Source organism: Micropterus salmoides, unplaced genomic scaffold, assembly GCF_014851395.1.
Source record: "Micropterus salmoides isolate LMB-PRFRI ecotype aquatic unplaced genomic scaffold, ASM1485139v1 Ms_hic_scaffold_18, whole genome shotgun sequence".
Lineage (NCBI taxonomy): Eukaryota > Metazoa > Chordata > Actinopteri > Centrarchiformes > Centrarchidae > Micropterus > Micropterus salmoides.
Genome location: NW_024040928.1, coordinates 12,278,493 through 12,291,951, shown reverse-complemented (window position 1 = coordinate 12,291,951; position 13,459 = coordinate 12,278,493). Strand labels below are relative to the sequence as shown.

At 41.4% G+C, this 13,459-nt stretch overlaps 2 protein-coding genes across 2 annotated transcripts; both read left to right on the top strand.

Moving 5' to 3' along the window:
* The first annotated feature begins 3,105 nt into the window (after positions 1-3,105).
* Positions 3,106-5,163, top strand: LOC119909560 (type-1B angiotensin II receptor-like). Its single transcript, XM_038727816.1, has one exon. It carries the CDS (start codon positions 3,134-3,136, stop codon positions 4,058-4,060), a length of 927 nt encoding a protein of 308 aa, XP_038583744.1. The 5' UTR covers positions 3,106-3,133; the 3' UTR covers positions 4,061-5,163.
* Positions 5,164-10,582: 5,419 nt separating this feature from the next.
* On the top strand, positions 10,583-12,152 carry LOC119909561 (leukotriene B4 receptor 1-like). The gene has a single exon (XM_038727817.1). It carries the CDS (start codon positions 10,624-10,626, stop codon positions 11,530-11,532), a length of 909 nt encoding a protein of 302 aa, XP_038583745.1. The 5' UTR covers positions 10,583-10,623; the 3' UTR covers positions 11,533-12,152.
* The last annotated feature ends 1,307 nt before the right edge of the window (positions 12,153-13,459 follow it).

Genomic DNA, 13,459 nt, shown 5'->3' with positions numbered 1-13,459 from the left:
TCGACGGCTCTGTGAGTAAAATCAGCTGATGAAAGTATGAATGAAAGCCAATGCGCAAAAAAAATTTGATTGAGACTCCATCTGTATGCATTATCATCCCATTAATGCATGTTCGACTTTTGTGAGTTTTGTGCTTTCTCCTCTCTCCTTCTGTCGCTTTCTGCAAGTGTTTCTACCTCCAGATCTGCAGTAATGTTTACTGCCCATTTCCTAATTCTGGACATGTAAAAGTCCTGAAGGGAGGGCAGGTTGGCACAAATGATTTTCTCTGCTGTCCTGATTCTCCGTTGTTCCTGTCCTGTTTGGTTGGCAACCAATACCAGTGATGGATGTGCAGAAAACAGACTATTATTACATTGTAGAACTAAATCAGCAGCACCTGTGGCAGGTTAAACTTCCTGAGCTGGCACACAAAGTGTATCTTGCGCTGAACCTTTTTGAGAGTTTGTCAATGTTGGATGCCCACTTTAGTTCATGGAAGATTTTAGATCCCAAAAACTGCAAGGGGTCCTGCAAAGGGCCTGTGATGTCCTTCAGTTGTCAACAGCAGTCTTATGAGGGATTTCATGACCGCTGACGTCATGATGGGCTAATAATAATTTATTCCTGTAATAGAAGGTTTCTTAAGGACTGGGATTATTGTGGATCACAAGATCTGTGTGAAGATGGGTGCCAGTTAGTCAGGACAGGAGGGTGATACACCATCCAGGTGTAGTGCCTTCCTGATCTTCTGTCTCTGAAAAAGATCCTGAGTGCAAATGGGGGGGTCAGTGGGGAGGGATGAGGTGGTGGCAAGGGGCACAAGTGGTTGCTTAATGTTGAAGTAGGTGTGGGGTGTGAGTGTGGGCTTATCAAACCTGCAGTAAAACCAAGCAGAAACTTCTGCAGCTGAAAATGTGCTAAACTCTGCAGTTCCCCAAATGGCCACTTGAGGCCTCCTCCTTGGTCTGACTTAGCTGCCTGAGTTTTGCTGTAAACCAGGGTTTATTGATGTTGTTTCTTCAGGTTTTATTCGGCACACATGTCCTCATGATGTCTGACAAAAGATGTCACAATGTCAGAGTTCAACCAGGTCTGTAGCTGCAGCCTCAAAAACACTCCAATCGTAGCAGTGAAAGTGGGCCTGTAACTCCAGCTTTGCCTCGTTGGTCCATCTCCTCACAAAAGTTGAACCAGACAGTGATCTGAGTCCCAAAGCTGCACGGGGAACAGAGTTAGGCATCCTTTATTAATTTATACTAATGGTCCAGTGTGTTTTTATCCCTGGTGGGACACCTAATATGCTGCTAGATTCTGTCTGTATTTTGGAAGTTTATGGCTGAGGTTGCTTTTTTATAGTTGTGTGCAGTGTAGGTGTGGTCTAGCAGCTCTTGCTGGCCCATACAGGGAGCACTGTCTCAGGGACATCAAGGAAAGCCAGACCCAGCCACAACACCATCAGTCACAGTCATTGCTGGAAGTAGTGATGGTGCTCTCCAGCATCTCAAACCGCCCACTTTGTTTATGTCATTGTACTAGTGTATAGCATCCTCACACAGATGGTCTGGTAGAGCATGGTGGAGTATGGTGACAAATTCATGGATTAGCTTGGTACCAATTTGTAACACATTCAGGTTGTTTGGAGCACCCTTTTCAGCGCCTCATGGACTGGGTGCTGCATCCAAACGTTGCATGTCGTAAGATGTCCTTTCTTTTTTAGAAGTGAGGCAGGGCCTCACTGATCATCACCTGCTGTCCCCTTGGTATACAAGCTGGTGGACTCAGTGACTCACTCTCTCTCTCTGGGCATATTGTTTTGGTCAGGTTTTCCTTGTGTTTGTTCACTACACTTGACTGTACACACATGCAGACATGCAACACAGTACTGATCTTAGTGATTTACATATTTTATATCTTCATCGGTTAATTTCTAATTTGTTAAATAAATCTTTAGTTACAAGTTATGTGTTGTCCTCCTGTCCTTTTCCTCCCTTTGTGCTGGGCTGTGATAGTTCAAATCTAAAAAGGGTGTGAGGGTATTTTAACGCCAGGAATCCACTGACTCTGGCTATGGCGCGCCATGGCTGCGCCACAGTTTTAATGCATCCATAGCCCAGCGTCAAAGTCCACTGGAAGCGTCTCAGAAGTGTTTCAGCAGCTGAGCGTGCAGCCCGCCCCCGTTATTGACTTATTATTGATTTTTGTGCTTCTACTACCTTCTTCACAACTCTATATGACCCTGTTTTGTTTCAGAGTGGAGAGCCGCTTCTGGGATGCTTCAGGGACAAAAGCATTGACTATAATGCAAGTTATGGCTGGTGAAACTAATCACAGCGCAGGCCTAACGCACCGAAGCCGGAGTCAGTGGATTTTAGCCTTAAGACTAACTGGCTATTGACTAACCTCCACACGACCTCACCCACAAGGAGGCCTCAGATCTGGTTCAGTGGACAGAGCTGTGTCAGCAGGCATTGTTGAATATTGGCAGGATGTTCCTCTGGCCTAAGTTGTGTTATGTAGCAGTGCGGATGTGGTCATGCAGGTGGAGAGAAGGGCAGTGGTTCACAGGAAGGTTGATGCACGAGTAGCTTAAGTATTCGGGCAGATTCTCTCTGCCATGTGTCATGCATGTTACATGAGTTTCAATACCACACTGAAGCTGGGTCCAGGACAAAAAAAATCATAGCAAGCACACTGAGGAAAAAATCGGCCCCGTACGTCAGCATTTGTTTGCATTAAAGCTTGTTCCTCATGCCAGTCTGTGTACACTCCTTTCATCTACTCTCCCAAGTGTCACTCTCATGTCACAAATATGATGAACATTATATTTAAAATGTATATACTACATTTAGGGTGAAAGCATGTGTGTGCATCATGTATATTATTCTATTATAAGCAAATATGAGTAGTGCTCAGCATTTAGATTTTTTTGTTGTGGTGAAAAACTGTTTCCTGTGCAGGAAAAAGAATATGAGAAAATGCATCTGATGATGTAGTCTAGCAAATCTATGCAGCCGCAATGGAACACGTCATAATTTTGTTCTTTTCTTTGCTCTATGAATGCCTCAAACCGCTTCCTGTGACTGACCACACAGTTGCTGTCACCACTCACTCAGTAAACAACCTTCAGCTTCTCTGCCGGCAGGTTTGCAGCATGGAACAACTCAACTCCACTGTGGTCACTTCTAACATTTCCTCCTCTCCTGGATATCCACCTCTTGAATCCTGGGACTCCAGAGGTCTGGTCCCTGCGGTGATGCTGTCCCTCTGCTTCCTGCTGGGAGTTCCCGGAAACATTGCTGTGATCATCCTCAAACCAAACTGGCAGCACCTGTCCAGTGTGAGCCAGAGTTTGATGCTGAATTTGGCCATATCAGACCTGCTCTGCCTGCTCACCATGCCTCTGTGGATTTACACTTTTCTGTACAGCTGGACCCTCGGCCTGGTGGCCTGTAAGCTCCTAGCGTATCTAGTGTACTGCAGCCTTTATGGTAGCCTGCTGACTGTGACGGTGCTGAGTGTCCAGCGCTACCTACAGGTGGTGTATCTGCAGAAGTGCTTACATCAGGTCGGGAGGAAGAGGCTGCTGGCTCTGCTCTGGCTGGTGGCGATGATCCTGTCCATCCCTGCTTTAGTGGTTCGACAGGTGATCGAAGACCGGGACTGGACACACTGCAAATCTGACTACCTTTCCCAAACCCGTAATGTAGCTTTGCTGCTGATTCAGTCCCTGCTGGGATTTGTTTCATTTTCTGTTGTAGCATTTTCATACATTCGCCTCCACATAAAAGTGAACCAGACAGCGTTCTTCAGCAACCCACAGACAACCCGTCTGGTCACAAGTATTATTGTGACCTTTTTTGTTCTTTTGATGCCACATCTTGTCATGAATGTTCTTGGTATGGCAGCTTTTTCACTCAACAACAAGGGCCTGTTGACGTTTTGTATTAACAGCTGGAACATCACTGGAGCACTGGTATTTGTAAATAGCTGCCTGAATCCACTCTTTTATGCTTTTGCTTTGCTGAACAATAATAATGTTAATGCAGAAGTTGAACGTTCCAGGAAGTCTAGTCATTGACATAGTATGATCGGTGAAAGCCAGTAGAGAGGGCAGAACCTCAACGATGAAATAAAACAATGTTTAATTTAAAAAGGTGTTTTTAGTCAGACATGTAAAGTCAACTGTGGACAGTTCGAGGGCGAGGTTCTCTCATTTGTCACAGAGAACTGTAGATGATTTTAGGTTTAATGATGAATTTTGAGGTTAACTTCAAATCAGCTGTGTGCTGTTTAAAGCTGGTCCATAGCCAGAGAAAATTTGTGTGTGTGTGTGTGTGGTAAGATTGTCCAAAAGCATTATCCAGCACTTTATTCAATTGTATATATCTAAGTATCTTAGCTTTTATGGGAAAGCTCCAGTAAGATAAAACAACAGTTAATGAAAAGACTGAATAAATGCTTGGGTTGGAGTGCATCCTGTGAGAGGAATGACCATTTGAGTTCTCAAGCGTTGTACCGATCATCACCAATCAAGGCTCAACAACTGTCCGACCTGCAGCCTCTCTGCTCCTCTGTGTCTGCAGTGCGCACACACGGATCGAAGTTAGCCAGCTGATCAGCGGACATCGACGACAACTATGCTGTGTTGAAGTGCAACGACTTCCCCGAATTTGTTGATGAGAAGGATCAGTTGAGACAAGGTATCAAGTTCACACAATGTTGATTTATTCAACCCAATACAGATATATATATATATCCGGAGACTCTGCTGTCAGGCTGTCTAACACAAAGTCTGACTACTTCCAGCTAAGCAATGATTATATGCTGGAAACTGCACCCCTGTGTGTCTCTCGTGTTTGCCATATTTGGTAATTGACAGTAGTTATAGAATGTTCTAGTGTGTCTTAGGGGCTGTCATGTGAGTGTATGTGTGTGTGTGACTGTATTAATAAAAGTGTGAAGTGTGTCAGAGTGTATTATTGTCCGGGCCGGTTTCCTGTCATTCAGCACAAGCTTCTTAATTGTTGAATTACCTAAGATAAGCATGTCACACAATATTGAGTATCCTATGAGCAATCATAAGTAATAAGTAAGCATATAAGAGAATCATATCTATCTATCACTGTAGGGTTGTGCTGTATATCCACAGCTGGTTAGTTTAAGTATGCGGTGCAATAAAGACTTGGCGAGTAAAAAGCCAATACTTTACCAACACACCTGTTTAATAAGCATAAACACGATGTTTTAATCTGCTCAGTCTCTTATCCACAGCAACTGTGTTTTGGATTTACACAAGCACAGCGCTAGTTCAGCTAATAATTTATTGTTACAAACAAGCTAAAGTGAAAGCTCTGTCTTTAGTGACTGTTCAGCTTAGTTCGCCACCTACATTAAAATATGGAACATTATAAACCCAGCTGGTGGAAACAGACCAGCCCTCCTCTCTACCAGCAGCAGCAGAAGGAGGAGGAGGACAGGAGGGACTGAGTTGTTCATTCTTTCTAAACTTCACTCAGTATGTTGATGTCAGGAATATGATTTATTTTACTGACATGTTAGATTTGTTTCCAGTGAGATATTAGTGACTTTGCTGTTGTAAATCATGTTGCTGCTCTAGAAACAATTTAGTTAATAAAAAATGTTAAATTATATTTTTTAATAATATGCAGTTATTTAGTAATAAATAGGATTGATAAGAGCATCAATAAAGAACTGAACCAATAAGAATTACCAAGACAAGTGTGTCAGTAAAATCCTAATGATCCCAACTCGTGAGAAAATGTCACGGGGTGAATATGGAGAAGTTTCTATTTTCCAAGCAATTATTTCAGACTGTATTTTCAACCTGCCATAAAACGTATACCCCCTTTATAATGTACAGATGATGGCCTAAGTATTTAATTTTGTATATACTTCACATCAGGACTAATAACAGGGGTGAATATGGAGAAATGTGTTGTTTCCTAAGAAACGTTATAGTGGCATACAAAATACAAACTGAGATCCAGAGAAAGTCTCGTACACTAGAGCTGATACTGTTCATTAAGCCCTACAAAGAAGTGTTGCATCAAAGAATGTCCTGTAACTGTTTTTTTGTGTAATGTAATTTAATAAAATTATAACTAAGTCACTGAAAAGATCCTGTTACTGAAACAAATAATGTAAGTTACTGAAATATACTAAAACATTACATTATATACTAAACAAGACATTTTGAAAACTTGAACATTGCCTTTGTCTCTTTTGTCCCGGATGGAATGGACCCCCCTGAGAAAACAATTGGCCCCAGCATGGCCCCCTTAATAAAATTGGTCTAGAACCGCCACTGACTGGACCTGACAGCAAAACGCTAGACATTGGGTCAGTTATATCACAAGAATATTTGGTCCAGGTGCAGAAACGGAGATAGGGTATTTGTATTTGTTGGGGATTTCAACATGGGGTCAGGTTTGGTTGTTAGCTGAATATCAAAGATATTCTAGAAATATTAATAAGTATTAATGTTCAAAAATGATTAATTATAATTAATAAAAGCGGGGCACCATGCAGGAATCAGGGACCAATAACCAAATATGAACCAAATATTGTATGATCAATCAAAAGGGTTTGTCCACCTATAGATGGCAAATCGAGACGGTTTAACACTGGCCACGGTAACTGACTCCAACATTATAACCAAATAATCACAGCTCACAACTTCTTAAAAATATCATAGGATTTATTCAACTTTGGCATACATTAATGATCATCAGCTTTAGCAAACAAATCACTATTAACTTTTCTAAGCAACAACAAAACAAACATTTTCAAACAGTAATAGTAACAAAGCAGGTGGTACCGAATGCAGTCAAAGTGTGTAACATGGAAAAACACACAGCAATAAATAAGACACAACGGTTTTTAACTATCTTCTGCCCAGACATAAAAAGTCTCTTACGTGATCGCGCTTGGTAATGATTAGGTTGCATCAATCCTTTTAGGAAATCCAGCGGTGTTTTTCTCGGTTCTGACGATTTGACAAGTTTCAACGGCACAGGTGATCCTTCAGCAACGGCGCAGAAATCAGTGGAGTTGACTTTCAGGTACAGAAAGTTTCCTTCCTTCGTTAATAGAACAAGTGTTCTTTTCTGCAAGTATGAAGCCTTATCTTGTGTATAACGGCTTCCTTAGGGATCCAAAAATGTGTTGTTAACACAAAGTTCACTAAGACCACGCCAATTGAGTTAAAACCAGTTTATTTGGTTAGAGAGAAGGTTCAGAAAGGAAAAGACGGACTGGTCGAGGGGGAAGGTAGGGATGAGGGGGGTTGATCTAGGTTGTGGTGGCCGGAAAGCGTCTTGCCCCTGTGGTTCCTGTGGTAGAAAAAGAACAATTACTTTGCCAGAATTATGAATTTTAGCATGCATGTCTTTGATGGTGGGAGGAAACCTGAGCGACCGGGGGAACCCCCCGTTATGTCGGGGAGAACATGGAACTACACAGCCTGAGCTGACCGAGGTCCCAGGAACTTCTTGCTGTGAGGCCAAAGTGCTGTCCACCGGGGCCACCGTGCTGCCCATTGAAAGAGGTGAGAAACAGGGTTTTGGGGGGGAGGCATGTGAGAACTGACAAACGAGAGAGGAAGGGGTTAGACAGGCTTATATACATATGTGCAGGTGATGGATTAGAGAGGCACAAGTGAGGCACAGATTAGTGAGAGAGAGGAGAGAGAGAGAGAGAGAGAGAGAGAGAGGCGTGGTCTTATTCCTGAACCCTAGTTACAATAGCTACATAAAAAAAAGAGAGGTAAAAAGAAAATCAAACAGAGCATGTCATCTGACAAGTTTAGGTCTGTTTTCAGTAAAAGCAAAGTTCAGGGTTGAAATAAAATACTTCCTTTAGCTGCTGGTGCAGCTGGGAATATGTTTACCTCTTTCAGGTCACTGATGAGCTTGGAACGGCGATAGCTCTGAGCTCGGATTCTTTTAATGTCTTCGGTCACAAAATGGCCACACTTCCAGGGTTTCCTCCGTCTATGTGAAGGCTCGGCTAATAGAAACCCTCAGTTTGGTTTTCAACTTAAATTTAAGTTTATGTGTGAATTAACTGCCAGGGGATTTCTGTTGTGTTCTAGGCCTTTGTTTCAGCCAGACCGCATGGTCAGGTTTTTATGTTCCAGGTAGGCCATTGTCTCTTTGTCTATTGGCCTGTTATTTCTCCAATAAAAGACTTTAGCCAGGCTCCTCAGTTACCTGAAGTCCCGTCCTTTGTTGTCATTGATGTGCTCCATATTTCCACCCTAAAGACTCCAACAGCAACTGGTTTTAGCCTCTAGTGATGGGCAAAGCAGTTCTTTATATTTAGTATCAGTTAATTCAAAAGATTCATTCAAAAGATTCGTTCACCATTTCATTCAGTGCTTGACCAGAGATCTGCATAGCCTTCACTAGAACCCTGCATGGGCCTCAAATCTAGGCCCTAGCCTGGCCCTATCCTGGCCCTAGATGCTCAGGCCCTAGCCCGGCCCCTGTCAGACAGCTTATCAGAATTCTCTGCCCATGTTTTTTTTTTCTCCTCACCAAAACACAGTTTACTGTTGCAGCCAACAAAACGATTCAGTTTTGTTTTTAATGGCAGTTATAATATTTCATTTCATTTCTTTATAAAGTAAAAACATAAAATATTTTGAGCTTTTTTTAAAATAAGTTTTACGTTTTTTGTGATGACCAAGCAGCCAGCGATCAACAGTGAGTTGAGGATCAATTTAGCTTCTCAAATTAATTCTTGACTTTTTTTTGCTTGGTGGCGGCGGCGCAAAGAATTTGCATCAGTGCTTTTTAGTAATCGAATTAATCTAATTAATCTATTTAATCTATTTAATCTATGAACAGGGCTGGACTGGGACACCCCTCACCAATACACCATGCTTTCATATAACATGTGTACCTACTGTTGTTAAATGTAGCCTACACATTCACATTAATTTACTGACTCCATGGTGATCAGAGGTGGCCATGAAGTACACAACTTGTACTGACTAAGTCCTAAACAAAGTCTAGTAACTGGTTGCTAATACAGCGGATTAAGTTTAGACGTGTGCCCGTGCAGCGTCTCAAATATCAAACGGGGACTTCGGTGATGTTACTATTCTCTAGCAAGTTTATTTTCCTCCATATATCATACAGTGGCAATATCTTAACTCGTAATACATGTAACCAAACACCGTGGTGCCTTGCTCACCCCCAGGCTAGACGCTAGCACAGTCAAAAACTGTTTGCTTCCCAAATCAGCAACACCTGTGTCTGGGTTTCCTCTACGTTAAATAATAATAATAATAAATTAGAACAGTTAGCCAAAGTTACGACTGCTTTAGGAAACTATGTTAGCTACAAAAACAATGTCAAATAGCTTATGCAGCACTGTTTGACAGTGAGTGATCACCAGCAGTAGGTGACAGTGTCACTTTATGATAGCGTTATGATTATGTTATTATCATTTACCTTTTAATTGAAGTAATCATCATTTTTACTGTAGCATGGCACACCCTACCAAAGGGTGTCACTTTGTTTTGAAAAGGTAAGGACATTTAGGGGCTCAGATGTGACAAAACACTTGACCATGAGACGTGACATTGCACAGAATTGGGGTCATGAGAAGAAGACAAGAGTATATTTTAATACTATTTAGAAAAAGTAATTATTGATTAAATATATGATTGGGGAGGTGTGGGGGTTTCTCCCTCAGAAGATTTTGAGCATTAAACACTTAATTTCCTGCATTCTGGAGACATTATCTGCACCAATTTAAGGTATTATTAAGGTAAGGTTATTTATATAGAGGGAAACATGAAATTCAGGTGGCCGATGACAATCCAGATTATAAAATTATAATATAATATAATGCAGTAATCAGTAGCTCATTATTATTTTTTAGCTTAAATTATTATTTTTGGACAATGCAGATGTTTCTTCTAAATTTACATTGCATTGCAGGTTTTCTTAGTGCGCAAAAGAACCTTTCTCAAAGAATTTTCATTTGTTAATTATCATTTCTTGGTACAAGTTTTTTTAGAACATTTTTAACAAATGCTTTCAAAAAGTGACGGGGACAATATCTACCATTTCAAACAGGTTCAAACAGGTTGAGCTACTCCCTGCTTACATCTTCACCTCCACTCTCTTCCTGCTTTCTCTCTCTTGAGGTGGGCAGGGCTTATGGCCAGCCCGAAGAAGTTTGCAGCTTGTGCTTTTGTATTATTATTATTAGAAGCAAACATGAGTGATGTCCCAAACAAATTGGGATTACTGTGTGAAAAAGACTATGACTTCACGTTTAAAGATGAGGCCTCTTCACTGTGGCAGTATATCTAGATATAAAAAGTAGTGCTACAGTTTTATACCTGTTTTTTTTTTTTTTTACTTCTGTGAGGGTGGGGTCAAAAGCAGTTTCCTGTGCAGGAAACTGAATATGAGAAAATACATCTGATAATTTACAAAACAATGCAGCATGTGATCATTTTTGCATCTCTAATTACTGTTTCTTTGTTATTTGTTCCTCTTTGAACGCATCATAGGGGAACATCTTCCTCTAACTGACAGCATATTTACCATCATCACTCGCTCAGTGCACAACGTTCAGCTTCTCTGCCAGCAGGTTTGTAGCATGGAACAACTCAACTCCACTGTGGTCACTTCTAACACCTCCTCTTCTCCTGGATATCCACCTCCCGACTCCTGGGACTCCAGAGGTCTGGTCCCTGCTGTGATGCTGTCCCTCTGCTTCCTGTTGGGAGTTCCTGGAAACATCGCTGTGATCATCCTCAGACCAAACTGGCAGCACATGTCCAGTGTGAGCCAGAGTTTGATGCTGAATTTGGCCATATCAGACCTGCTCTGTCTGCTCACCCTGCCAGTGTGGATTTACGCATATCTGTACAGCTGGACTCTCGGCCTGATGGCCTGTAAGCTCCTAGCGTATCTAGTGTACTGCAGCCTTTATGGTAGCCTGCTGACTGTGACGGTGCTGAGTGTCCAGCGCTACCTACAGGTGGTGTACCTGCAGAAGTGCTTACATCAGGCCGGGAGGAAGAGGCTGCTGGCTCTGCTCTGGCTGGTGTCGATGATCCTGTCCATCCCTGCTTTAGTGGTTCGACAGGTGATCGAAGACCAGGACTGGACACAATGCCAGTCTCAATACTCTTCCCAGGCCCAGCATGTAGCCGTGCTGCTGACAGAGTCCCTGATGGGATTTGTTACATTTTCTGTTGTAGCATTTTCATACATTCGCCTCCACATAAAAGTGAACCAGGCAGCTTTCTTCAACAACCCACAGACGACCCGTCTGGTCACAAGTATCATTGTGACCTTTTTTGTCCTATGGATGCCAAATCATATCATAAATGTGTTTGCTGTGGTCGCTATTTCACTGAACAACAAGGGCCTTGTGAAGTTTTGTACAAACAGCTGGAACATCACTGGAGCACTGGTATTTATGAATAGCTGCCTGAATCCACTCCTTTATGCTTCTGCTTCTCGAAACATGTGCACTGTATGCCAAAAAACTTCCAGGTAGTCTAATCATTGACATAGTATGATCAATGAAAAGCCACCAGATATCAGAAGAGAGTGCAGAACTTCGACGATGATAATGCTTAGAGAAAATAAATTTGTTCTTATTCAAAACATCTCATCTGTTCCGTAGACACACAGTTTGAGGGTGTGGTTGTCTCATTTTTCATAGAGAGCTGTGGATGATTTCTGATTTAATGATAAATTTAGAGGTTAACCTCAAATCAGCTTTGTGCTCATTAAACATATATTTAAACATCTTAGCTTTGTGGGAGAGATCCAGTCAGAGGAAACAACACTTAATGAGTAGATTGAATAAATGTTTTTGTTGGAGTGAATGACCATTTGTCTCCAGTGTTTAGCAGAAGACAGACATGGAGACAGACCAGAGGAAAGATAGAGAGATAGAGATTGTGCTGGATTCATAATATAAGCGGATGTGCAATCTCATTCATTCAGTTATCTTTGTCTAGAACTACTGAAATCTATTTCAGCTCTTACACTGCATGATTTGTATATTGTATATATTTCTGTCTGACACATTGAAACATATCATTGTAAACATATTATGAAATACAGTAAATGGATTAATAAAATGATATGATGCATTTTCTTGCTTTATCTCTTCAAAAGGATGATTAGTGGGCTTTTGTACTTTTTGTACTTGTAAAGTAACAATAGCACACAGTAAAATACTCAAACTAAAAGTTCTGCACTGACAATGTTACTTAGCAACATTTGTAGTAATTGTATGTTAAAATAACAGCTGGTGGTGAGCAGTGCCGATGCCAAGCCAGAGCCACGCAAGTGGGCAGCATAACCAGGCTTAGCAGCCTCTATGGACATAATGTTAGCGCTAATGGCAGAGGCGAAGAGACCAAAGAGGATGTTGACAGAGGAAGCTAAAAAGAGAAAAAGAGAGGCTGAGAGCAAAGTTGTTGATTTGTTAGTTTTTGATCATAAGTTATGTAATCTTAATAAATGCATGTATACAGCTGTCCTTACAACGGCTGTGAATTACACTCAAATCAGCTTTATTGTAAGGAGGAAGGAATTTGACTTGTTTGTATTGTCTTAATGTACTTACACAGAAATATATATACAAATACACTGTGGATATTTTGAGCATGTGTTGTAAATCATAAAAAGGTTAATTTCCCTTAGTTAACAAAATAAAGAACGTTCAGAGTTCTTCTTCATTTGTAAACCATCTTTTAGATTTTCGGAGGCAGTTCTCAGAATAAGGAACTGACCGGACTTTTGTTGGGATCGGGATAATCCTGATTTTATTTTATTTATTTATTTTGGATCAAAGGTAGCCCAATCCTACTAAAATGTTTTGAACAACACATACTGAAGGTTTGATCCAAATCAAAACCAAGATGGGATTGGGCGATCTAATCCGATTTCAGAATCCTTTTTTTCTTTTCAACAACCTGTTTTCCAGATTTGATCCAATGCAACGGCCCAAATCTGATCAGACTACTTTTGAACAACTGGGCCCTGGTGATCTATTGAAGATCCCTGTAAAGATGGGGGCCATTTGGTGAGCACAGGATTGACACAACATCCAAGGATGGTGCCATCCTGATCTTCCGTCTCTGTAAGAGCTCACAAACGTCCTCTTTGTCGATCCTGAGTGCAGGTAGGGGATCAGTGGGGAGGTGTGATAGGGTGGCAAGGGTTGTAAATGGTTGTTTAATTCAGGTGAGGGGTGTGAGTGTGGGCTTATCAAAGTTGCAGTAAAACCAAGCAGAAACCTCTGCAACTGAAAAAGGAAACAAAGGTTTAAGTGCAAAAAACTGCGGTTCCCCAAACAGCCACTTGAGGCTGACTCCAAAAGCGAATCAATCTCCATAGAACCTCATGTTAAAATGCCCAACTTTACAGCATAAATAAGCATGTTTCCCCATTCATGACAACTCTATGGG